Source organism: Mustela lutreola, chromosome 4 (genome assembly GCF_030435805.1).
Source record: "Mustela lutreola isolate mMusLut2 chromosome 4, mMusLut2.pri, whole genome shotgun sequence".
NCBI lineage: Eukaryota > Metazoa > Chordata > Mammalia > Carnivora > Mustelidae > Mustela > Mustela lutreola.
The window spans coordinates 105,828,771-105,856,504 of record NC_081293.1 but is presented as its reverse complement, the minus strand read 5'-3'; the positions used below and the strand labels follow the sequence as shown (position 1 = coordinate 105,856,504).

The following is a 27,734-nucleotide window of genomic DNA, read 5'->3' as shown; positions in this document are numbered from 1 at the left end:
CCTGTCTACCTGTGGGCTCTGCGGTGCTGTGCAGGGCGTGGCGGTGGGGGCGGGGGAGACGTCTCCTCCCTGCACTTATTCTTACTGCTTCCCTAATCAGACACCGCTCTGCGGAATAAAAATGCCCCTCAGGATAGGAGTGACCATTTGTGCACAAAGGCCTCCATGGTCAGCTGAGTTCTGAGCAGGCTGCACACGTGAGCCCGTCCTCCAAGGCTCTCAGTGCAGATCCGACAGTGAAGACACCCATTGGGTCTGCAGGGCACAGACCCCACGAGGCCTGCCCCGGGTGATTTGACAGTGGGGACTTCTTCCCAACTGCAGGCCTTTCACCATGTGTCAGAACTTTGGAAAATGCTTCTTTCAGGTCTCATTACTTAACTAAGGCGTTTTTGGAGATTGTGTCACTTAAAAGGGAAGGACTTTTTTTGGCTTCTTGAATTTCAGTGCATGCTTGGGGTCAGAGAGTAAACTGCACCAGTTCGGAAGGATGGGGTAAGATGACCCAGGATTACCTACTCCTAACCAGGAATCGGAAAAAGGGGGTTCTCCCAGGAAGCTGAAGGGAACATCAGCTCCCAGGACTGGAAAGGTGGGACATTGCAACCTCATCTGCTCACTTCCGGAGCTGTCCAGAGGACAGTATATTCCTCCGGCAGAGGCAGCTTTCTTACAAAAAGGTCTGTTTTACAGAAATCAAACCTATTTCCTTTCCGTGCACAATTTAGTGCCATTTTAAATTTATCCTTATTTTAATTGTCCTGCTGCTGCTTCCTGGTTAAACGATGATCTTGTACTAGATCGTTCCCTGAAGAACATGTGTGCACATGGACACGTATGCACACACATACGAACATGTACTTGGTTACTTCATTTGATTTGGCTGGGAGATGAGAATGCACATTAGGGAAACAGTATTTCCTTTCTGAGACCAGTGCCCTGCAAGGCACCATATCTGCCAGGTGCACAAGGAAATTGAAACCATCGTTTTCCCTGTAAATACCAGCAGGGGGATTTCATATTCAGAAGTCAGATTTATGGGTAGGAAATGTGACTTACAATAGGGTAGAAAGAACATCGTTGTTTCAAGTCAAGGAACTGGTGTTCAAGTTCGGCATACTTGGAAATTATTCTTATATTAATGTCATGGTTCCCAGGGAGCGAATGCCTGTAATCTGGTACCTCAGATAACATGAGCTGCCCTGAGCCAGTGCTGGCCCCGCTGGGCACCTACACCCTGTGGATTTCTGCTCCAGCTCCCTGTCATTCTCGGGAGCAGGGCTGTGCCTCAGCGTTTAGTCTTTGATGGAAGAGAAGGCGATACGCCTCCAGGCACCTGCGTAGCTGCGCCTTCATTAACACCAGGTCGTCTTGCTGCGTACATTGCTTGTAAACATTCAAGCACATCAGCAACTTGTCCATCAGCCTGGACGTGTTAGTTTCACTGAGCTAGGTCAATTCATGACTTAATTCTAGAACTGTAACCCGTCTGTACCTGTACTGTAACTGTAACCATAACTCAGTAATAAACTGAGCTCCATCCCAGACCCTGGGATCGTGGCTCCTGCCCGCCGGGACGCCCCATCAGGGAAAGCACCCGTCATGGCCACGGAGGTTGTCACTGTGGACGGAGTTTCCGGTGGAGACGCGGGAGTTTCCGGTGGAGACGCGGGAGTTTCCGGTGGAGACGCACGCAGGAGCAGCCAGGGCAGTGGCTCATGACAAAAGTCCCAGCAGGTGCCTCTGGACTTGGAATCTGTAAGCTCAGCCTCATGCCCTGAGCTGAGTACACACTAAGAGGACACACCTGTCATGGGCTACTTGTGTAGGTGACCAAGGCAGAACAGGGAACTGGACCCACTACCTCGGGAGACGCAGTGTGGAGGACCGTGCTGGGAGGAGAGACGCTCCTTGCCGTGGTCGGCCGCGGGTGGTCAGACCTCCGTTCGCCACGCTCGGACTGCTACAGGCTCTTCCGATGCCCTGCCTCAGGCTCGTCCAGCCGCAGCCAGGTCCTGACGGTACAGATGACGGCTTCCATCCGCAATGCGAGCCCTCTGCCCTGACACCAGGTTAGCACAGAGAAGTTTGATGTAGCCGTGCCTGCCAGCTGTCCCCTGGAACAACTGTCCCAGAGGCAAGAAAAGCCTTCTATACTGTGTTCATTTCGGAATCGGCCATCTTTAGCCGGAGGGTCCTCTCCGAACAACCGGGCCCGATGAACATAACGTATTGTAGCCGTAATTGATTAGGAGTCGTGAGACTTGACTGATAGTTGTTCTAAGTCTCATTTTCCATATTTGTAAAATTGTTCTCTATGCCTCCTGTTTCTGCTAAAGTAGCATATAAATATGAAAGTTAAATAGTATAATGAGATTAATTAATAAAGATTAAAACCTATTTATATCCCCATATTTACTAATGAAGTAAACTGTCTGGAATTTTATTTGCAGCTAAATGGCTAAAGTAGCCAGAATCTATTTTTATACATCAGGATTCTCTTCAATCATTTATCTTTTAGTTTTACCAACTTTTACCAACTTAGCATAAGCAGAAGTGGGTGGGTTTTTGTTTGTTTTCCCCTCAAGATTCTTAGTAGTTCTTGAGTTATAAGTCTGTAAGACTGTTTCATGAAAAGGGAAAATACAGCCCATCCACACCTGTGAGATGGCAGTTAATGCAGTACGGGAGGGGAAATGGATGAAACCGAATGCTGACACTACAAATCAGTTAAGTCACCACTTCAAGAAACCAGAGAAAGAAAAGCCAAATAAACCGAAAGTAGCAGCAAGACAAGAATAGTAAAGATAAGAAAAAAGTCAATAAAATTGAAAACAGAAGATCACTAGAGAAATGTCAATGAACAAAAAAATTGGTTCTTTGAAAAGATCCATGAAGTTGATAAACCTCTAGCAAAATGAAGGACTTTAGTGGGGGGAGAAGGTGCAATTTACTAACAACAGGAATATAACAAGATACACCACACTACACCCAACAGAAATGAAAGGAGGGACAAAGAAATACTGTCAGCAGCTCCACATGCATGAATTTCACAACCAGAGGATAAGTGCCAATTCTTTGAAAAATAAAAACAACGCCAACTCATCCAAATGGGAAATAGATAATTTATATGAAAACTATTAGGGAAATTGAATTAATAATTTTAAAACTTCCCTAAAAACCCTAATGGTTTCACTGGGGAATAATACCAAGTATTTAAAGAATTAATATGACCTCAATGCAATGTCTTCCAACAACAGAGGAGGATGGAATTCTTTCCAACCCATTCTATGAAGCCGGTGTTATTCTGATACCAAAACCAGGTAAAGACAAGAGAAAAACAAATAGCATGGAGGACAAGGGGAGTTAGAGAGGAGAAGGGAGTTGGGGGAAATTAGAAGGGGAGGTGAACCATGAAAGACTATGGACTCTGAAAAACAATCTGAGGGGTTTGAAGTGGCGGGGGGTGGAATGTTGGGGGAACCAGGTGGTGAGTATTAGAGAGGGCATGGATTGCATGGAGCACTGGGTGTGGTGCAAAAACAAGGAATACTGTTATGCTGAAAAAAAAAAGGCAAGAGAAAAAGACAGTTTTTTTTAACTACAAATCAATATCCTGCATAAATAAAAACAAAATTTCTTACTACAATATTAACAAACAAAATACACCAATATACAAAAAGAATTTTATGCTGTAACCAAGTTGGGATTTACTTAAGGTATGCAAAATTTGTTTAGTCTTCAAAAATCAGTCATTGTGGTTTCCAGTTCATCAGAGAAGTAAGGTCACAGGGCAAACTGCTCCCGCTAAAACTGGAGACACAGACAGATACAGAGAAGCCAACTTAGCAGAGCAGGAACCTCCATGGGAACCAGTGATGGGCTAAAAATCCTAAATTATAGTTGATGAAGACCCAACTTGTAATTGACAAGTTGCTGGAGGTTCAGTTGCTTGGTGAGTCTGAGAGTCAAAAACTCCAACAGGACCTAGTCATGGAGGATTCCACTAATTTTGTGAGCTTTGATGTCTTAGGGAAGGGAGAAGGAGGAGAGGAAATACCCATTTTGAAATTGTTCAGAGCATTCTTTTCCCTCAGGAGAAACTATTTGACAGTCTAACTGACCTGGGGTACAGGACATAGCCAACCCTATCTCGCCCTAGCCTTCCACATGGGAAAATGGAAGTACCCAATTCCAGCCCAATCTAGCCATCCTGGACAGCCAAAGTGGATGTAGGGATAAGAAGCATTTGTGAGGTTCACAGTCCAGAGTCAATGGCTTGGGAAAAAACTGAGATGGAGTCATAGGCTGGAGAATTCTTCCTCTCCCCCACACCTTACCACCATGCTACTACACTTTTATTCACAGTGCTTTCTTTTATCCAATATATTATGTCTTTAACTATCAAAATTTTTTTTTAAAAATTATAAGGCATACTAAAAGGCCATAAAGATGAGACAAGCAAGTATCAGAACCAGAGTCAGATAATGTCATGTTGGAATTCTCAAACCAGGATTTTATTTTTACTCTTTTTCAAGATTGATTTATTTAGAAGAGAGGTGGTGGGGAAGGGCAGAGGGAAACTAAGAGGGAGGGAAGCAGACTTCCTGATGAGCATGGAGCCCAATGTGGGGCTCGATCTCATGAGTGCAAGATCATGGCCTGAGCTGAAACCAAGATTTGGCCACTTTACTGACTGAGCCATCCAGGTGCCCTTCAAACTAGGATTTTAAAATAACTATGATTAATGGGGCGCCTGGGTAGCTCAGTGGGTCAAGTCTCTACCTTTGGCTCAGGTCATGATTCCAAGGTCCTGGGATTGAGCCCTGCAGAGGGCTCTCTGCTCAGCAGAAGGCCTGCTTCTGCTTCTCTTCCACTCTCTCTGCCTGCCTCTCTGCCTACTTGTGATCTCTCTCTGTCAAATAACAAATAATTAAAAAGTAACTATGATTAATATGTTAAATGTTCTAATGGAAATAGACAACAAACAAGAATGGATGGGTAAGTTGAGTGATGGAAGCTCTAAGAAAGAACCAAAAATAAATTTCAGAATGCTATAGAAATATCAAAAGCACTGACATAAATAAAGAATGCCTTTGCTGGCTGATCAGCAAACTATCCAAGAACCATGGAACAGCTGCAGAAGGTATAATGTATGCATAATGGAAATCCCAGAAAGGGGGGACACATAAAAAAGAACAGAAGCAATATTTGAGTTAGTAACTGAGAATTCCCCCCAAATTAATCTTATACACACCAACCTATGGATCTAGGAAGCTCAAGAACTCCATGCAGAATAAGTGCCCCCCAAAACCCCAAAACAAACAAACAAAAAAACCCAAAACAACAACAACAATAAAAAAAAAAAAAAACCCTACACCTAGGCATACCATAGTCAAACTTCAGAAAATTAAAGATAAGGAAAGACTCTTAAGAGAAACAGAGAAGAAACAGAGGCCAAAGCACCTCACCCATAGAGGAGCAAATAAAGGGATCACATCCAACTTGTCTTTGGAAACTACTTTGAAGCAAGTAGTGTATATTAAAATATTTCATATTGAAAGAATTCTATACCCTACAAAAATATCCTGAAAACTGAAAGAGAAATAAAGACTTTATCAGACTAACAAAAATTAAGGGAGCTTTCTGCCAGTGGACCTCCCTTGCAAGAAATGTTAAGAGAAGCTCTTTAGAGAGAGAGAGAAGGTGAGATGCAGGCACTTGGATCTATGTAAAGGAAGAGCATCAGAGAATGAATAAGGAAAGGTAGGAAAAAAACGTATTTTTCTTAATCTTTTTTTTTTTTTTTTTAAAAGAGAGAGTGAGCGTGTGCATGCAGTGGGGAGGGACAGAAGGAGAGGGAGAGAGAATCTTAAGCAGGCCCCATGACCAGCATCGAGCCCAACTTGGGGCTGGACATAGCGCTTAATCTCATGACCCTGAGATTATGATCTGAGCCAAAGTCAAGAGTTGGACACTTATCTGACTGAGCCACCCAGATGCCCCTTATTTTTCTCAACCTTCAGTGATCTAACAGATAATAATTCATTCAAAATGAAACTATTAACCATAGATCCAGTTACATATGCTGATACATAGTTGGATAGATACCTTTAGTTATGCTTATGAATAAGTGAAATTAATAATAATATAGCTGCAATAGCTGGGAGGGAGGGGTTGGGATTATTTGTTATTTGTCATTATTCACACTATTCTTGAAGCTCAATAGTGTTATTTGAAAGTGGGCTTGGATTAGTTAAAAAAAAAAAAGTGCAACATATGTTTAAGAAGGAGAGAAAATCTGATCCTATAAAGTGCTAAGTTAAATCAGAAAAGGCAGAAAGAGAAGGAAATAAAAATAAGAACAAAGAATAAAAGCAACAAGTAGAAAAGAGTAAAATATATGGTAGCTAGAAATACAATTATATCAATGATCACTTTATTTGTTTCAAAGATTTTTTTTTTTTTAATTTTAGAGAGAGGGTGCATTAGTGTGCACAAGTCGGGGGAGGAGAAGAGGGAGAGAATCTTCAAGCAGACTCCCCCCTGAGCATGGAACCTGACATGGGGCTCAGTCTCATGACTCTGAGATCATGACTGGAGCCCAAACCAAGAGTTGGATCCTGAACTGACTGAGCCACCTAGGCAACTCTCAATAATCACTCCAAATGTTAGTGGCCTAAGAGACAGAAGTAGAACAGATCAGAAAGTAAGATCCAGCTATATATATGTATTGTCTATGAGAAACCCATTTTAAATATAAAACATATATATATTAAAAGTAAGTGGATGGAGAAAAATAAAGCATTCTAATGCTAACAAAAAGAAAGCAGAAGTAGCTGTATTTTTTTTAAAGATTTTATTATTTATTTGATAGACAGAGATCACAAGCAGGCAGAGAGGCAGGCAGAGAGAGAGGAAGGGAAGCAGGCTCTCCACCGAGCAGAGAGCCCGATGTGGGGCTCGATCCCAGGACCCTGGGATCATGACCTGAGCCGAAGGCAGAGGCTTTAACCCACTGAGCCACCCAGGTGCCCCCAGAAGTAGCTGTATTAATTTGAGTAGACTTCAAAGCAAAGAAGGATATCCAAGATAAAGGAGGTAACTACATAATGATAAATGGGTCAGTTCTCCAAGAAGATATAATAACCCTCAACATGTATTCTTCAACAACAGAATTTCAGAGTACAAGAGGCAAAAACTGATGGAACTGCAAGAAGAAACACATGAATTCACTATTACAGTGGGAGACTTCAACATCTCTTATTGGAAATGGACAGATCCAGGAGGCAAAAAATGAGTAAGGACGTAGTTGAACACAGTACCGTCAATCAACTGAATATAGTTGATATTTATTGGCTACTTTACCCAAGAATGGCACAATACACATTCTTCTCAAGTTCTCATGGCATATTTACCAAGATGGAGCTCAACCTGGGCCATAAAACACACTGTGTCACATGTAAATGAACAGAAGTCATACAGTGTCTGCTCTCTGTCCACAGTGGAATTAAATCAGAAATCAATAAGAGAAAGATATCTGAAAAATCCACAGATACTTGGAGGGGCACAACAGCCTTCCAAAAAAACACACAAATCACAAAAGGAGTCTCAAGAGAAATTTTAAACATTTTAAAAATTTTTAAACTTTTTGAACTTCATTAAAATGAAAACACAATGATCAGAATTTGTGGGATGCAGCAAAAGTGGGGATTGGAGGGATACTTAAGGCATTGAATGTATATATTAGAAAATAAGAAAGTACTGAAATCAATTTGAACTCCCATCTAAGAAACATTGAAAGAGAAAGGCAAATTAAATCCAAAGGAAGCAGAAGAAAAAATAATAATAAAAATTTGAGCAGAAATAAATTCCATTCAAAATGAGAAACAGAGGGGCACCTGATCTCTCTCTCTGTCAAATAAATAAATAAAATCATTTTTTTAAAAAAAATGAGAAACAGAGAAAGTCAAACAGACCAAGAGTTGGTTCTTTGAAAAAAAAAAAAAAAAAACAAATTAATAGAATTGAGACGCCTCTAGCCAGGCTAACTAGGGGAAGAAGAGAGAGGACACAAACCACTAATACCATGAAATAGGGGACATCACTCCAGATCCTACAGACGTCAGAAGGGTAACAGGGGAATACTAAGAACAATTCTGTGCCTACATGTTTGACAACCCACATGAAATGACAGTCATTGGTATTGGCAAAAGAATATATAACCAGCTCAATAAACAGAATTGAGAACCCAAATATAAGTCCAAATACATAGAGTGACCTGATCTTGAAGTAAACACAATATCATGAAGAAAAGATGATCTTTTTAACAAATGGTGGTAGAATAATTAGGCATCCACATGCATAAACATATAACCATATGGCATTTGCCTTTTTCTGAATGACTTACTTCCCTTAGCGTAATACTTTCTAGGTCCATCCATGTCGTTACAAGTGGCAAGATTTCATTCTTTCTTATGGCTGAATAATATTCCAGTGCATATATATTCCACACCTTCTTTGTCCATTCACCTATCAATGGACTTTTAGGTTGCTTCCATAGCTTGGTGATTGTAAATTATGTTGCTACAACATGGGGGTGCAGGCACCCTTTCAAGTTGGTAAATACCCAGTAGCAGGACTGTTGGCTTATATAATATTTCTATTTTTCATTTTTTGAGGAACTTCCATACTGTATTCCACTGGGGCTGCCCCTGGTTGCATTCCCACCGACAGTGCATGAGGGTTCACACCTCTCTCCATCTCCACCAGCACTTGTTATTTCTTGTTTTTTGTTTGTTTATTGTTGGTTTGTTTTTTTGTTTTTCGTTTTTTTCCCTTCTGACAGGTGTGAGGCGATAGCTCATTGTGGTTTTGATTTGCATTTCCCTGATGATGAGTGATGTGGAGCCCCTTTGCATGTGTCTGTTGACCATCCAAATGCCTTCTTTGGAAAAGTGTCTATCCGGGTCCCTCTGCCTAGATTCTGTAAAAGAGGCTATTAAAGCTCAAAACAATGAAATTACTTAGTCCAAGATCACATAACTATTAAGCAGAGGTATCACATTTGAATCCAGATTTTTCTGGAGAGGAGACCTGTAAGGACCTACACCCACAAGTACAGGATTTCTGGACAGTTGTGTCTTCTAAGTGTGTCTTCTGTGTGAAGAGCACACTGAGAGATATTAGGGAAAATTAGAAGGAGATTGTGTCCTTAGATTAAACTCTGCAAAAGAAACAAACAGAAATAAAGAAACATGCTAAAGACAGCTAGAGGGACTGTAGATTTCACCGGTGTTTCACGTGCCACAGTGTGGACAAAGTGGATCCTGCCCGGAGCAGCTGCCATGCCACTGTTAGGCTCTCACCTCAGACAGAGAGCTGAGGAAGCCATCCTGGGGCACAGAGGTCAGGAGGAGCCCCAAGTGGGTTGTGCGGGAATGTGCAGAGATGGAGGATCTCACGTTGACCGACTGAGTGGGTGAGGGTCTGTATTTAAAATACTGTAATTCACCAAAACTGACAGAGGAGAGGATCTTGACCACACCTGGTAAGGCTGGATATACAGAACCAGCGCTCGAGAGAGAAGAGCGGAGCCGCAATTTGGATTCATCCTCAGATGGATGATTGTGAATGCTTCAAGGTCTCCAGTGGAGAAAAAATAAGGCAAGGGCTGAATCCTAGGGCTGTGTCTGAGTAGGAAGGGCCAGGGGCAAGAAGAAGCCAGAGCCCTGGCAGGGAGAAGGAGCTGTGTATACTGGGGTACAGGTTCCAGAGGATGACATCGACCCCTTGGCTAATGTGAAAAGCAGAATTATAAGAGCCAGTTTTTATCCTGGAGCTTGTTTGGATTAGTTTGTTAAAAAAAAAAAAAAAAAAAAAAACTTGCAGGCGAATGTTTCTCATCTCTTTTATGGCTGTGAACATCACAATTAAACATATTTTGGTAGTGAGCATGTTATCAAAGACTACAGATGCAGAGAAGGGAGAATGAGACTGACTCAGTGTTGAAGTTCAAAGCTGGGGGTGGGGTGCCTTATTTAGGCCCCAGTAAGTACTCATGTGTCCATTTTACAGGGAGCTCGGAGGTAGAGCAGATCTGGAAGCCTGTGGAATGTACAGGCCTGGTCCAGTGCTAAATGGTGCTTTCCGAAGGGGATCCCAGACCAGCAGTGGCAGCAGCACATAGCACGTGGGAACATGTCACCTAAGCTTGTTCTCCAGCCCCATCCCACACCGAATGAATCAGAACTGCGGGGTTAGGACTAGCAGCCAGTGTTTGAAGAGCCCCCTGGGGGCCTATGTCCAAACACCGGCTCTGAGAGGTGCAGCAGTTACACGGGGCTTACTATGACTCCAGGAAGTTTGCTTATTTAAACTTCCTCCTGTAAAGGTGCCATGAAGAATAAGGCTGGTTGTTTTTGAAAGTCACAGTTAATTAGCTTTTTACTGTGATTCCTTAGAATTAATTAAATTAAATGATTGCAGATTGGACTTCTGTAGAAGGCCCCCGAATGGAACAGTTAGTGAAAATCACAGTATGGCCTCTCATAAAAAATGGAAATAACATTAGTTTCATTTCAGGACAAACGTGGGAGTGCTTCGTATCATTTAAGTTGTCACTTTGCCACCGTCATTCATAGGAGAGGGAATAAAACACATCCTGTAAAGCTGGCTACCTAATGAAATGCATTGCGTATTCATGCACACTGCTAATATAAATGTTCTTCTGCATTGCAGGCCCAAACTGCTTTGCGGAGACGGCGGTCATCCCAGCTGGGAGAGAAGTCAAGACGGACGAGTGCACCATCTGTCACTGCACTTATGAGGAGGGCACGTGGAGGATCGAGAGACAGGCCATGTGTACGAGGCACGAGTGCCGGCAGATGTAGACCCAGGACCGCAAACAAAAACAAAAACAAAAAAAAGTTTTTCTAGAACATTTTACTGATGGGAACATTCTAGATGATGACTCTGGGGAATAGCATTCAACAGGAGAAGACTTTTTGATGAGGACAATGGAACATGGTTGGTACTTTTGCGTTTCTTGCTAACAGTTACTGCAAAAGAAGGAAATGGGTGTGTTTCCAAATGTCCACAAGAACTTTGGGCATAAACCCTCTCTCTAAATAAATGTGCTATTTTCACAGTAAGTACACCGAAGTACACTATTCTATATTAAATGTATTTCTATAATCCCTCTATTAGAGAGCTTATATAAATGTTTTCTATAGATACAGATTAAAAATGCCGTGTTGTCAACCGTGCTCACTGTGTACCTGCATATCGTCTTCAGTTCCCGATTCTCTCATGTGAGCTTTTAAGTGGTAGCTGGCTTCTGCTTCACACCTTGGAACAGTGCGCCCATCGATGGACCGTAAGAAAATGAAATACTGAAATCCTGACCCCCGTCCCGTTCTGTCTCGTTACAGAGACAGACCCCGTGTCTGTCCTTACAAGATCCGGTCTCCTTTGCACAAACATGCTTCCTACTCGTGATGACTCCCTGCTTTGCTCACCTCTGTTCTCAGTCATTTGGGAGAGGAAGGTACAAAGTTAACCGACACGCACTTTTTCTGTGTATTCAAGGCTCCTGTGTTGGGGACCAGAGATGATCACAAGCATAGGGCTCATTCTCACGCACATTACTTTCTCTTGCGGGCATGCCTTCAATCATCTCGTAAGCCAAGCAATGGCGCAGGATGGACAGTTTGCCTTACCGTCCTACCAGGCTGAAGCGCACAGTGAAATAGGGGGGTTTCTTGAGTCTGGAGCAGAATAGAGGAAAACCCAAACCCCAGGCAGTCTCCACCTGGAATCCAGACACAGTGCAGGGATTCCCACCTGTCCTCTCAGTGGATGCGTGTTTCTTACCAGAACGATCAACTCCCCTCTGTAAGGGGCAGTGTAGACTATGAAAGATGGCCCTGTATTAGGCGTCCTTCCTGAGCAGAGAGAGGCGCGTCCCAGCCAGTTTGTGAACACAGCACCCCACATGTGTTCAGCTACTTTTGTGTGGTTACCTGTAATCCCAAACGGATTTTGCCTCTCCTCATTTGGACAGGGGAGCAGGAGAAGCCACTGCAGATCCCGATCCTTGAGCAATGCATATATCAGAATATCTCTGCCTTTAGCAATCACACTGACCCCCGGCACACTGCTGGGGAAGGTGACCAGTCTTAATAGGCATACAGTGAGAAATAATGATTGTCATTATCTGAATCTTTAAAGGGTTTTTTTTCTTCCATATTTTTATTTATTCCAAATTTTTGAATTAAGCAGCGATTAGGTACAAATCATCTGATGACAAAAAAGAGAATAAAGCATGGTTTCTTGTCTTCATGGGCTTTGGGCCCTAGACTTAACACGAGTAGGAAATTATAGTGCCTTGTGGCAGGAGGTCAATTCAAGGAGACTTTCAACTTTCCTTTTCAACTTTCAAAGGAAAGTTGGAAAACTTCCCTGAAAAGAGCAGAGAATACCAAAATATCACGCAGTATCTAAGAAACCCCTTCAATCATTAAAGGTTGACTAATGAAGAAAAATGGATATATTTGTCATTATTGAAAACATGAACCACTATGTACCTTAATAAATGTACAGCCAGCACTAACCGAAGCCTCAAGAACTTTACATATGCTTACACTTAATTTGAATCTTGTTTATCACAAACCGCCGTGGGCCAAATGGGCTCCACACACATAGATTTTCAAGAAAACACTCAGGGGAATTACTAGCTAGTTGCTTTCCAAAACTTAAACTTCCGTACTAAACTAAAGGCTACTAGACATTGGCCATCATCACTCTATTATCGAAAGGTAGATTTTCTTTGGAGACGAGGTTATATAAATTACGATTTTGCCACCAGTGGGCTCTAATCCCCACTGGGAGGTGGGTCATTGACTATTGCTAACAGTACACAAAGTAGCCTCTTCTCTCCCCAGGAAACATGCTACAGTTAGACTCAGAGGCCCAGGGTCTCCCTGCCTCCCGTGATGATGTAAGTCCCCACCTGCATGGGTGGTGAGCTCTGCAGTAAGTACAGGGGGACCTGTGAGAATTTCGGGAAACCTGGGACTTTGTCGTATAGAGTGAACAGGAAAGCACCTTGAGAAACAGACTTGCTCATGCTCTAAAAGTGTGACCCGCCCTTGTCCCAGGTGCAGTGTGGAGATCTGGAACACAGCAGCTGTTCTTACACTGAAGTAAGTCCCTGTCCCTCTCTGGGACGAACCCCTCATTCCTCTTTCCACGTAAGAACGCTACGTAAACCACACATGTGGCCCAATCTGGGTTAATGACACTGCGTATCCTTAATGTAGAATGACGCTATTTGCATTTTTGTCTAAGAGAGACTTATTTTTCTTAGGTTAGTTCTTGCCATGAGTGTGGGGTTCCCCATCTAGAAGGTGGTAGCACATTGAAATTTTATTTTCTTTTTTCCCATAGAATCTTTTGCAAAAGTTTTTAACAGTGACATTGTTCTATTCATTCAACCTTAATAACTGCATTATAAAAAGAGGAAAATACACATCCAAGTTATCTGATTCCAAAATATTCTGGTTTGGACACGGTCCTGAAAAGGAACCTCAAAGTTCACATGCAGATGTGTTGGAGAGCCATAATTCTTAGTATTCCCATAGGTCTGCTCCTTGGGTCCCTTTATGTTGTTAAGTGACTTCTTCGGGTTGAAAAGGGAAATAGCGCTTTCAGACGTAACGCACACATGTACTTCAAGTTATTCAACCTGCATATCTGCCCATGCGAAGCGACATGTACTCTGGAAACGATCGAACCTGGCGTCCCAGACATCCAAGCGAGATGTTCTCTTTCAGTCACAGGATCTTTCCTGTGTCGTTGCGTGGGTCTGTCAGCCCTTGTACATTTCACGGAAGTCTGGGGTAATTTCAAAGCCCTGCATTTTATTCCTTCTTGCAGCACATGTGAGACGCGTCCCCACCCAGCACCAGGGCTGGTGCAGAAGTGAGAGCGTCCTTGACACAAGGAGATTACATGCCTTGAAGCTGACATTTCAGCATTTTTCTTTGGGCTTTTTGACACTTTCAATTTGTTCTTCTTCTTTGCACAATGAAACAGGTTTAAGAGATAGATTCTTACCCATTTTAAAAATCTGTAGCAACATGAATATGTTTAAGAAACTCTCCTCTCTGTTCCCCCAACACAAATGTCGTATGTATAAAATGTTTAAAAAATCCAGTTTCAAAGAATTTAGGTGTTTTCTTTCTTTTTCTTATCTTTTCTTTTCTTTCTTTCTTTTTTTTTTTTTTTTTTTTTTTGCTTTGCTTTTAAGCAGTGAAAGGTGTTTAATGTATCCATTATTTGAAATGCTCCCAGTATACACTAACTTAACCGAACACTGAAAATTATATCCATTATTTTTAAATATAAACATCCAGGAAACAGAATTATAGACACAAGTCAAATTTAACAAATATCAGCAGTTTGCTATATCTGCTTTAATAGGCAAGAGATTGAGTCTGCTCTTAATAACTTTTAAAAAATCAGATGCTTTTCTGCAATGCCATGTAAAAAGGAAAGGTGAGGGGCACCTGGCTGGCTCAGTCGGTAGAGCGTGTGACTCTTGATCTCGGGGTCATGAGTTCAACCCCACGTTGGGAGTAGAGTTTACTTAAAAAACAATTAAGGGGAGGTGATTAGGTGCCACCTTATCCACACAACAAGGCAGGTTAGGCACCTGTGGTTGCAGCATCTGCTCCGTTAGCCAGTATAATTGGCACACACTGTCGTTACTAGACTTACCTGCACAGCCCTCTGTTCCCACTAGCAGCCCCTGTGGATGGCTGGTGCCCTCACTTTTCCTGAGTATTCAGATGCAGAGAGAGCAATCACTCCTTCAGGAATACACGAAGGTTTCTAGCTCATATGTTCTGTGTGCTAGAGGCTACTTCTCCCTGTTCCCTGTAGAGCTGGCTCATCCTTGCCATTCTTGCCAGCCTCCCCAGTCTACCAGTTTCGTTCCCTGAACACAGATGATGTTTTTGACTGAACAAATACAGGGCAAACTCCTCAGGGTATGGGCTGGCATCTTCACAGCTAGGTCACAGCCCACACCCTGAGTCTCTGCTGGCTGTGAGAGCCTCAGGCTTTGGGTGCCGCCAACCACTCTCTGAACATGGCCTCTGTTTCCCAACTCCCTGGCTTTTCAGCACTTGTAGACGGTCACCATTTTTCAACTAACGTGCTGTTGCTTCTGAGAAAGCTTCTTTCGTCCTAATGTGGACAGTTGCTCTGGGCACCTACCATACTGTCTGTCTGGTATTTTATGCTAGCATGATTTAGAGATCATAACATACTTTGCAAAATAGTTCCTTTTGTCTGTTTGCTCTATTATTCATGCTAAAATCTCTTTCTTTCAGGCTACAGAACATTCAGTCCCTAGACTCTCATCCAATACTTTTATGCTAAAGGCTTGCTGAATTGTGTTCGATATATTAACACAGAGTTCTTTGCTGTCCATGTTTAAGGCCAATGACTGTCTTGAAGAGCAACTCAAAGCTTCCATGACTGTTTGCCCGACCTGTTGTCTCCTGCTTTCTCAGCTGACGTGCAAACCTCAGTGTCCAGGGTATAGCAAACTGAGACATAGCAAATCCCCACCATTGCAGAGTTTATAGCGAATGGCCCTTAGGCGCTGGCCATTTCTGATGCAAGCCTAATTAAAATTTCTGAGGCTGAAAATAATTTCTTATATTGAGGAGACACTGGTTCTTAGTAATGATAAAACAAATCAAGTTTACAGCTTTGGTCTTTACAGTATTTATTTACTTACTTCTGACTTTCAGAATATAAATTTCTTGTCTTAGACTTTCACAGTGCAGTATGCATGCATGCTGTCATCTTTGTACGTAATTACTCAATAGGTCTCTGATAAAGTAATGAATCAATGAACTCAGTCATGTCTGCAGAAACACCCACTTCCACAGGCTGTTGGGAAAGTGTTAGGAGGTGGTGGTTGCCTACATTTAATCGCGTGTCAAAGTTCACTCTGAGTTTTGCAGAGGACCTGGGTTTGGGGGATTTTTTATTTGTTTTTGCATGTGTTTTAACTTTAACATGAAAATGTAGAAATAAAGTCCAAACACCTAATTTTTATTTTTATGTTTTATTGCTTTTACATCTCTATTTTAATTCCAGTTACTTGGCATACAGTATTGTATCTGTTTCAGGAGTACAATGAGTGATTCAAGAGTTCCAGGTGCTTATGATGACAGGTGCACTCCTGCTTCCCCACCACCTGCTTCCCCATCTCCTTCCTCTCCGGTGATCATCAGGGTGTTCTCTAGAGTTAAGAGTCTGTTTCTTGGCTTCCCTCTCTTTCTTCTCCCCCTTTGCTCATTTGTTTTATTTCTTAAATTCCACATGAGTGAGATCATATGGCATCAGTCTTTCTCTGATTGACTTATTTCACTCTGCATTATTCTCCCTAGGTCCATCCGTGTTATTATAAATGGCAGGATTTCATTTCTTTTTCTGACAAACATTTCATTGTTTATATATATTACATCCTCCTCACCCATCCATCAGTTGATGGGCACTTGGGTAGCTTCCATAATTCTGCTCTTGTACATAACGTTGCTATTTTGATGTAGTCCTAGTAGGTTTTTTTTTAAATTAATTTTATTTTTTCAGTGTTCAAAGTTTATTTTTGATTTGTTTCCTTTGCTTCAAAAGACATGTCTAGAAAAAGTTGCTGTGGCCGATGTCAAAGAAGTCACTGTGTTCTCTTCTAAGATTTTTACGTTCAGGTCTCTCATTTAGGTCTTCAATCTACCTTGAATTTATCTTCAGGAATGGCATAAGAAGGTGGTCCAGTTTCATTCTTTTGCATGTAGCTGTCCAGTTTTCCCAACACCATTTGTTGAAGAGACCATCTTTTTTCTATTGGATATTGTTTCCTGCTTTGTCAAAGAATAACTGGCCATTTAATTGTGGGTTTATTTCTGGTGTCTTGATCTATATGTCCATATTTGTATGCGTACCATATTGCTTTTTTAAAAAATGTTTGTTTGCATTAGTTTCAGAGGTAGAACTTAGTGACTCACCAGTTGCATATAACACCCAGTGCTCACTACAGTGCCACAGTGTTTTGATCACTACGGCTTTGTGATAGAACTTGAAGTCTGGAATTGTGAGGCCTCCAACTTTGCTTTCCTTTTTCAAGATTGCTTTGGCTGTTTGGGGTCTTTGGTGGTTTTGTACAACTTTTAGGATTCTTTGTTCTGTAAAAAATGCTGTTGGTGTTTTGATAGGAGTCCCATTAAATGTGTAGATTGCTTTGGGTGACATTGGCATTGTAACAATATTTGTTCTTCCACTTCATGCTCATGGAATATCTTCTCATTCTTTGTGTCACCCACAATTTCTTTTGTCAGTATTTCACAATGTTCAGAGTATAGATCTTTCGCCTGTTTGGTTAGGTTTTATTGCTAGGTATCTTGCTACTTAGGGAATAAATCCTGTTGAATGCTACGTCACAGGGACATCCTTGCCAGGCATGCTCACCCAAAGTGTCAATAACATTAGGAAGATTTAAGTGAAAATGCGCTCTGGCACATGGGCATTTGACAGTCCAAGTGATATGTACTATTTAACTCTCTCCAGTGAGTTCAAAGAAGTACACAAAACCTATGACTTAAACGTTATTCAGGTACAGGGTTAACTATAATCAAAGGATATACCTAGAGTCACTTTAGTACATCACTGACACATGCTGGGGAGTTAAAGCAATTGTAAATGTTGCCTCCTTAGTTTCAAATTCAATTTTCAGGAAATACAAACATTTCTCACTCTTATTTAAAATTTAGTAATATTTAATGATTAACTTTTTAAAGATTTTTTATTTATGCATTTGAAAGGCACAGAGCATACAAGTGAGACCATGAGTCGGGGGAGACGTAAAGGGAGAGGGAGAAGGAGACTCCTTCCTAAGCAAGTTGCCCAATGTGGGGCTCGGTCTTAGGACCCTGAAATTATGACCTGAGCCAAAATGAATAGTCAGAGGTTTAACCACTGAGTCACCCAGGTGTTCTATAGGTGCTTTTTAATTTCATTTAGCCTCAGTATCCCCAGTGGTTCATAGTCTCCCTTTGTTTGCAAAAAAGTCAATGTGGGCTTGGAGAAGTTCAGAAATAGGCTTAAATTTCAGTGTAGTGATTGATGGGATTAAGAACAAAACTCTGCTTTATGAGAGAGCTTGGGCTTTGAAGTCTTACCATTCACTTTTAGAGCAGGGGCCTCTAGATAGAAGACCAGATTTTCAAAATGCTCTTGGGTTCTACTCCTCCCAAATACTGGGAATGGTACTTGTATGAATGGCATTTAGGAGATCAGCCTCCTGACCCCCTAATTCAACTATGGTGATTTTGATATTTGTCAAAGCAAAAGGTAGCTCCTCACAAAATACTGACCTCCTTTGTCTAAGTGTTTGTCATATATTTTGATCCCTAACTGATCAATACCTAGATTGCTTGTTCAAATAGTATTCAAGCTTCAGTGGTGTTTTATATGTCTATTTTTTAGATATGGTCCTTCCACTGAGACTTACAAAATATGGCTAAATGTTAGGACCCAGTCTTCCTGAAGCTGAGTGAAACTACCTGCCATTTACTGTGTGCCAATTCTATGACAAGCACTCCAACAGGCATTTCAAATTCTTTCACTTTAGTTCTCCCTTTTGTCAACTCTGAAGTATTGATGAGGAAATTAACACATGGTAGGTAACTTGTTCCATGTCAGGGAGAGAAGTGAGGCATCTCCATCTGGTTCCATTTTCCTGCGTGGGGTGTGGTCAGGGCTGGAACGGATCGCACCACCTGCATCAAATATTCTCCCATCAGAGTAGCTGCTGACCTTATTCCATCATTTCTCTCCGTCTATGGATATTTACGGGGTATATGCTGTGTCAAGTTTGGCTTCAGCCTCGGTGACTAGGAAATGCATGGTTCCCAAGTGTACCCTTAGTCAAGTACACTACAGAGGTGCAAAAATCAGCAGAAATAGGGAAGAGATTGCAGGCCACTTTGAACTTGGGCACTAAAGCCATTAACTGGCATCAGCAACACCATTTATAACTGAGAACAAATTTGCACTACCTCCTGGCATACGTTAGCTGGTGACTGAATGATGAAACTCATACTGTGTGGAACCAATGACTTAAAAAAAAAAATTAAGTGCCTTCTTGGGTTAGTTCTGCTCTCTCCATCGCATTCTACACACATTTTCCACCTCAGCCTCGCCAACTCTGGTTTAATGTAGTTACTATAAATTAATTATAGAGTGCTCTGCTCACGTTATGTAATGTTAAATCTGCGACTTCAAAGTACGTGCTATTTCCCAAAACAACTCAGAGATGATGGGAGTGGTTGGAGAAGGTGTCCCCAGCTGCCAGTTGTGGGCTGCTGGCCAGGTGGATCCACCTGCCCCTGCCCTCCCTTGCTGTTTCTCTAGAAGAAAATAGTCCCATTTAAAAATAGATGTTGTTGCAATAAAGGGGTTTGATACAAAAATATGTCCCATCTGTCTTTTTGTATGTTGTAGATTAATTGTGGCATTGATACTGTAAAAAAATATATATAAAGATCTTACAACTAGCAACACTGAAATGAGAATCAAAATGTGCCCTTTACCAAAAACTAAATGTCTTTAAAAGAAACACTATGGGCTTTTTTAGTACAATAAACAGTTTATCTACACTTTGAAAGGACAAATAATTTTATATAATAATTGGGGGGGACGTACAGAGAGTGATTAATTTGCACATGGAACTCAAAATGGGAAAGTTGAAATTTAAGAGTAATGCAAATTTTAAAAGACATTTTAGAAACTTTTCAAATCATGACAGGTATTTCTTAAAAACTCAAGGTTATATAATGAACCCCTTTCTTAAGGAAACAAAGAAAATAATAAGACAAAAGTAGTTTATGGGTGAGATAATTTTCACTCAATTTATTCCTCAAAAAAGCTGGAGGTTCTCTTTCTATACATGCATGAATACAAATGGATAGTTACCTTCTAAATTTACTGAAACCTAAAATATAAATAGAAGTGGGATATGATGAAAACAAAAGACACAAGAAGTATCATTGGCTAGACATTCCTTTTAAACCAGATATCAAAGAAAGCTGGCTATAAGCAGTAACAGGTGCACTGGGTAGACCAAGACCCTTTTCAGCTGATTTTGTCATTTGTCTGTGTAAATGCAGCTACATAAATCCTGTAACTATTTCTGCATAGCTATAAATACGAGCATGTGTATATATACATATGTATTCAATTGTGTTATTTACTACTTATAATTTGAATTGATCTTTTTAAAGAATTTTAAATTCCTATTACATGGACCCAGTATTTGAAAGTGAAAAAAGAAAAGATTTTGGCAAATGGCATCATTTGCAAATATATGTGATGCTTTACAAGGTGCCAGATAATTAGAATTGTTTTCATTTCTAACAAACTGTTGTAGGGAAAAAATATACTAAAATGTTGTACTTATTACATTTATGAATTACAGTTTTCTATAGACTGAGAACAATGATATATTTTTATAGGTTCTTTAGTGAAAGTGAGTCTGCCAGCAAGTGTTCATGTTCGGGGTACAACAACATCAATTTTCTCTACCAAGTGTAACAACAGAGGAATCTCTAACCACTATCTTTCCTGCTTATCTGACATATGGAGACTATCACACTCAGCGCTGAAGATACCAAGGGGAATTCCAGTCAGGGAGAAAGAGGGGAGGAAATTGATCCAAAGGGAATGCCCACGATGCTTTTAGGGAACAAGGACTAGCACGTGCTGGGTGGAGCGATGGCTCTGGTGCCCGGTGAGAGGATGTGGGCACCTGGCTTCCACCCCCGGCACAGCCCTTAGTCCACACTTACAGAATTGCAATGGCTAAAATCCAAGGCCAAAGCATCCTTGTAATATTTAAATATCCTCAAAAATTTTTGCAAACTCTTTGCTTTATGTAATTTAGCAGCAAAGCCTTTGGCCATTGGAGGTGTGGTTCCAAACACCATCCTACCACTCGCTGAATGTTGATCAGGTACAAGACACCTACCTCTGTACTTCTGACTGCTCTTTAGTCAAGTGGGACAGCAGAGCATCCCTGAAGATAATTACATGAGTTCCTATTTGTAAAACACACAGGCTAGAATAGATAATATTGACAAAGCACAAGGTCCTCATAACGGGGTTTATTACTTAATACACTGGAAATATGAGAATATTGAAAACTAACACATTTTGGAGATTCTAATTCAGTAAAAGTGGATGTCTAATTTGGGACTCATTTTGTTCCTATGTTTAAATTAAAAACATACAACTTACATAATCTCATAGCTTTTATCCCATTTATATATAATATCTGCCAGAAAAATGTTTTATAATACCTTAATATTATGTGGAGCTGAATTTATATGGTTAGGCCCAATCTGTATGTGTTGTTGCATGGGTATGTGTGTTGAACTGATTTGTAAAATAAACTATTTATTAAACTGGGTTTTGCACTTCCAGACAGAGTCACATTTAAGAGAATACGTCTAAAATATTTCAGCCTTTTAAACTAGATTAAACAAGAATAAAGTGTGTCATTAAAAATACTCAAAAATCTACAATTATTTTAAGTTATTTAAATAAAATCCTGAGGCTTATTCAAATATATATTCTGACTTTCACTTGTGTCATTTAAATGGAGGACAGATACTGCTTTATACTAAGTAGTATCTACACTATAATCATGCCCCACAGCACGTGATGATGGTATGTTTTTACTCCGTCATTTCTAAAAGTGAATATAATGCTCCTTAAACAAAATAACTAGAACTATGGACTCAGGGTAAGTACGTATCTTGAATTCTGATTCTTTTTATGGACCCCCCTCACTAGAGTTTTCTTTGCTGTAAAATCAAGAAAGGCTTCTTTGAAAATTAATAAAAAACAAAAATCTTTTTAAAACTAAGAACTTTACTCACATTCCTGAACTGGCACATTATGTTAATTTGGAAAAATCTTCCTGCCAAAGTCAACAAAATAAACTGGACAGAATATATAATCCCTCCTGAAGCACTTAAAGAGCTAAAAACCTAGGAAAAACTACCAAACCAAGAGCTGGAAAACTCAAATATGCAGTATAGCCTGGCATTCTGAGCATTCCTGCCCCAGTATGACTCCTATTTGGGACAGTGAACAGAGACACTGAACAGCACTTTTTGCATCATGTGGGGTGAGTGCGTAGGGCAATATGCGGAGTGTGGGTGTACCAAGCGTGGGACCTTTGTAACCTCCCCACACTTCAGTGGGTGACCCCAGGGCTGCATGCAAGGTGCACAGGTGTTCTGAGGGTGAACTAGGTGCCATCTTAATGACAGCCCATCTCTGAATCATTGGATTACTCCCAAAAATCAGAGTTGCTGAAACCGAGTTAAAGTGATCCCAGGTCATTGCAGTGTCTGACTCCTTTCTAAGAGTCAGTGATACCATCTTTGGCCCTGAACTATGACGACAAACATTACCAAACACAAAGCAATGGTCAAAACTACAGAGGCACACGGAACTGAGAGACAACATCAACACAGAGGAGCTGAAATCTGGAACAGCACCTGCAGATCCACAGGTTGTCTAATGAGCCAGTAATCAGATCCAGAATATAAAGCCAGTCCACTGCACTCAGCAGGCACAGGACAAAATTACAAATTTCAGCAGAGGATTAGAAACCCAATTCAGACCAAGCAAAACGGAAAAAAAAAAAAAAAAGTTAAGAATTTTGGAACTGCAAAATGCGAAGTTATGGTCGAATGGGCTTCACAGCATATTAGACACAGTTTAAGAGAGAATAATGAATTGGAAGACCGAACAAAAGAAAAGCAGCACAGATAGAAAATGCAAAAGCAAGCAGAAGAAAGTAAAGAATATAGTGAATATTTAAAGCTACAAAAGGATGAAGGGGGAAGGGTGGAACAGAAGCAACAGTTGAAAGATAATGACTGATGACCTTCTAAAGACAATGAAGGAGGGCAACAATAACAACGCAGAAAACAATGATAACAACATGGTATAAAAAAAAAAAAAAAAAAAAAAAAAAAAAAAAAAAAAACCATGGAATTCCGAATAGAGTTAAAGATCTTCAAAGCGCTGAAGGAAATAACTGCCAACTTATAATTCTATGAGGGTTGTTGGGGGGAGGGGGTTTGGGAGAAGGGGGTGGTATTATGGACATTGGGGAGGGTATGTGTTTTGGTGAGTGCTGTGAAGTGTGTAAACCTGGTGATTCACAGACCTGTACCCCTGGGGATAAAAATATATGTTTATAAAAAATAAAAAATTATATTTAAAATAATAATAATAATAATAATTCTATGTACAGACACAGAACCTTAGAGATCACAGTACACTTGGCGCCTCATCAAGATCTAGTTTTTTTATTGATGCTTTTATCATTTTGTAGACAATGCAAAAGGCCCAGGACAGTTTAACTCCACAGAACCCCTCCTTACTTACACCTATTGTTTTGGTTGTTTTAGTTTTGCATATTTTAAATTTGTAAATCCTTACAACCATTTTTCTAATATATACTATTCATTTCGCTATAGCTCCATATTTACCATGTTATTGTTTATTTCTTCCTTCGCTTCACTGCAAATAATTTTTCTTCTGCCCGCAGAATACTCTTTTAGGTATTTCTTTTAGTGAATTTCTACTGTTGATAATTTTTCAATTTTCATTTGATTGAAAGTATCTTTATGGCAACTGCATTCTTACAGGATGAGGGGGCACCTGAGTGACTCAGTTGGTGAAGTGTCTGCCTCTGGCTTGGGTCATGATCTCAGGTTCCTGAAATCCAGCCCTGCATCTGGCTCCCTGCTAAGGAGAGAGTCTGCTTCTCCCTCTTGCTCTGCCCCCTCCCTACTTGTGCATCCCCCCAACCCTGCTCTTGCTCTCTCTCTCGTTCATGCTCTCTCTCTCAAATAAATTCTTTTTTAAAAAGGATGATTATATAAACGGTAAAAGGACCAATAAATATTACATCTTGATAAAGACATACAGCATAATCTACAGGGTAATACTTTTATATGTAACTGGTGGAATAAATAGGAGACATAAAAAATTCAGAAGTTTTGGACACCATACTTAACAAAGGTGACCTACTGGACATGCACATATTTCTTTCTAAAAAGTTACAGAATACACCGTTTTAAAAATACACGTGGAAAATTTATAAACACTGACTTTAAACTGAGCCATGAAGTCTCAACATACTATAATCTGACATCATGGAGATTATAAATCCTGACAACAGTTCAATTAAACTATAAATCAATAAAAAATATTTTAAAAATCTCCATATGTTATAAATCAAGAAACAGAATTCCAAATATGCCAAAGGACAAAGGAGATGGCCAACAGAAATTATAAATCTGATGTGACTGAGTGAGAATAAATAGAAGGCATAAATAACCAATGTCAGGAATGGGAAAGGCAAACTCACCACAGATTCCAAAGATACTAAGATAATGAAATTAAATTACAGGAGACTTCTGGTCCTGCCAAAATAAAGTATCCCCATTCCCCCAAGGTTCACCATGTTACTACGAAAAATCCTTGACACAACAAACAAGCTTAAGAAACCTCAGGAATCTGTAGAGGAGGAGAAGGCTGCCTAAGAACCTCAGGAGTTGCGGGACACCACTGCTGGAGTTCCCTGGTTTCTTTACTGCACCCCATATATCCCAGGCCCACCAACAAACACAGACAAAAAATTGGTTGGGAAAAAGCTGACTGACCTGGTAGCCAAAGACCTTTCTGGCCATAAACCCACCCTACCAAGTGAAAGCACCAAGGCAAGACTGTACCTCCAGCCCTGGTCTTACTTGTCCCAGCTGTCCTCTCACCCATCCTCTACCCCACAGAAGGAGAGGGCACTCCCATGTCCCTGTTGGCTGGTTTTGGCCCAATTCCTGCACTTCTTACACTGCACAGTGGCCCATACCTTGGCCGAATGTTCTTCTATGAAGGGTTCCATGCCTGGGGGGTCAGGCCTGGGCAGCTATGCTATACATAATGGGCAGGCATATATTCCATAAAAGGTGAACCACTGGAAAGAGTTGGATGTCATCAGTTTATTACCACATGGACGTTTGGTGTCCTTGAGGAACAGTGCCCTATCAGGAACTCACTGTTGGTCTCTGTTTGGGATAAATCTGACATTCAGAGGTGTCATTGGCTGTAAGAGTCAATGGGGGAAATGGAAGCCCATGCTATTGGGACCATATATAGCCCCATCACTGTCTCCTGGCCATTGCATTTACGTGTCCATACGACATGTATGCTAGTGCAGCTGATGAGGGAAGCTGGCCAAGATACTTAAACTACTTGGTCATTTGGTAACTTTTCCAAGGATGATTTTTGCTGTATGCTAGTGTGTGATTAAAAATCTTTGCACTTTTGGGGCCTGGGTGGCTCAGACAGTTGAGCATCTGACTCTTGATTTTGGCTCAGGTCATCATCTCAGGGTTGTGGGGCTTTATGCTTGGCACATCTGTTTTTCCCTCCCCCTCTGCTCTTCACCCCATCCCCCCACTCTTTCTCAAATAAAATAAAGTCTTCATACTTTGCACCTATGATGTATGTCACTCCATGGCCCCCTGTCCCAGACCTCCTTGTCTCCAGTCTCCTAGTATTTTTCCTTCTAGGCCTCTAGCCACAGCCAGGCTACTGACCACTGACTAGGAACACTATAGTTTACCCTCTCCAGTCTTTCAGGGCTACCTCCAAAATAGGATAACCACTCTCAAATTCTGGCTTGAAACCACTGGCAAAGCCAATCCACTCAAAAATCAAGCTTGGGATTTTTTCCTTATCCTCAGCTGTTTGAACTAATGTGAGCTTGAAGCAGAGCAGTACACTTGGTATAGGTGATATGGAGGTCTGGATTACCTGCTCATGCAGCTTACCTACTTGGGTCCTCTGGTCCTGCCTGGATTCAGTTCTCAATGTACCATCTCCATCTAACAATGGATTGCCAGCAGGTCAGTTCTGGGTTCTGGCCACTACCACAGTTCTGGATTCATGGCCACTTGGTGCCCCATAGTTAGGCATTCCTTCAGTCTTGTATGACTTGTATAGCTCTGGCTACCTCTCCTCCCATTGTGGGAAACCCACCAATACTCAGACCAGCACATCCTGATGACCCTGTGAATGGTGTGTCCTTGAGCTTTTTTGTGGAACACAATGTGCTGGGGCAGCTCTGGCATTTCTATGTTGCTCAGTGTGGCCCATCACTTTTTCCAGACATCTCCCAAGCATTAAGTTTCCCCATAACCTAGGGGACTTGCCAGGGGGTTAAATATCATATCCCTTGAAAGTATACTAGGTAATAAATTCCTGCATAGTCAGTTTTATATTCCAGTTCCTTTGATCAAACATCTCCAAACTCCAATCCCCTAGTTCCTGCCCATACCAGTATAGGGTCTTTCTGTATGGTACCAGGGAGGGCCTTTGGCTCTCACACATGGTCTTCAACTGCTTGTGAAGACTTCCACTTCAGATTCATTCTTTTTTTTTTTTTTAAGATTTTATTTATTTATTTGACAGACAGAGATCATAAGTAGGCAAAGAGGCAGGCAGAGAGAGTGGAGGAAGCAGGCTCTCCAAGGAGCAGAAAGCCTGATGCGGGGCTCAATCCCAGGACCCTGGGATCATGACCTGAGCTGAAGGCAGATGCTTTAACCCACTGAGCCACCCAGGCACCCCAGATTCTTTCTTTTCAAAGTATCAATCTGACTTGACAGTGACCTATTGGCATCACTTTCCCTTATCTTTTAAAGACCTAACTCATCACAACCTGCAAAGATATGCCATTCAGCAGAGCAATCCCTCTGCCCACTGGGGAGTCAGTGAGAAAATCCCATCTTACTGCCTGTATTCTCAGACCAGCTCCAGGCATTACTTAGGTTAGCTTGGATCTTCTGGGAAAGTCACAAAACTAGGACTGGATGTGGAAGAGGTTAATCTGGGAATATATCTGTGAAAGAAAAATGGGAGGAAGAGAAAACATGTAATGATGCAGGTTGGACCCCATGAGGAGAGGAGGAGGGAAGGTCTTAGGTACTGAGTTGTAGACTATAGTACAGTTCTAAGAAGGAACTGGCTCAGCTGATGAATGGTTCTCAAACCCCAGCTGCCCATCAGGAAGCCCCCACAGACCTAGGTAAGGGGCCTGCATTCTGTCACTGGTGGTGGCAGCAGTCTGTGGGAAGCACATGATTGGTGTGAGCAGAGGTGGATTCAGAGAGTAGCAGCAGGGCCGTCAGTCAGTTACTCCTTCCAGTAAAGACTGTCATGGCAGTCATGCCAATACTGCCAGCCACACCTATACTGGGTGCTCTAGTCTTCCATTTACTTTTACCACAGGACAAAGCAGCACTCAGACTTGCCTTGGAAGACTGCTAGCATCATCCCTATTCCTTTGTGTTACGGCAATCCAGTTCTCTGTTGATTTGGGTCAATCAGTTCAAACCAGTACAATCACTAGCTTTTTACCCTTGGTTCAAGCTCATGGGGTAGAAGTTCCAGCTTACAATTTAATAGAGGCATTCTTCCCTATGTAAATAATACCTCCAAACTAGCAAAATCCAAAGTTAAAGAGGGAGGAAGCCAGTGTTTTTCTAGCAGAAAGGCAGAAGCCATTCCTACTA

The 27,734-nt window shown here is 41.3% G+C and overlaps 1 protein-coding gene across 2 annotated transcripts in view; it reads left to right on the top strand.

Annotated features, from left to right (window-relative positions):
- VWC2 (von Willebrand factor C domain containing 2) overlaps nucleotides 1-16,280 on the top strand; it is a 101,423-nt gene extending 85,143 nt beyond the window's left edge. Inside the window, exons 3-4 of one of the 2 annotated variants that reach the window (XR_009352754.1) lie at nucleotides 10,741-11,149; nucleotides 11,235-16,280. Coding sequence is in view for 1 of the 2 variants with exons in the window: in XM_059170640.1 (XP_059026623.1) it covers nucleotides 10,741-10,892 (152 nt within the window). In the remaining variant the exon portion in view is untranslated. Of the gene's footprint in view, nucleotides 1-10,740 lie in introns of both variants that reach the window. The other variant, XM_059170640.1, reaches the window with a different exon arrangement.
- Nucleotides 16,281-27,734: the final 11,454 nt, after the last annotated feature.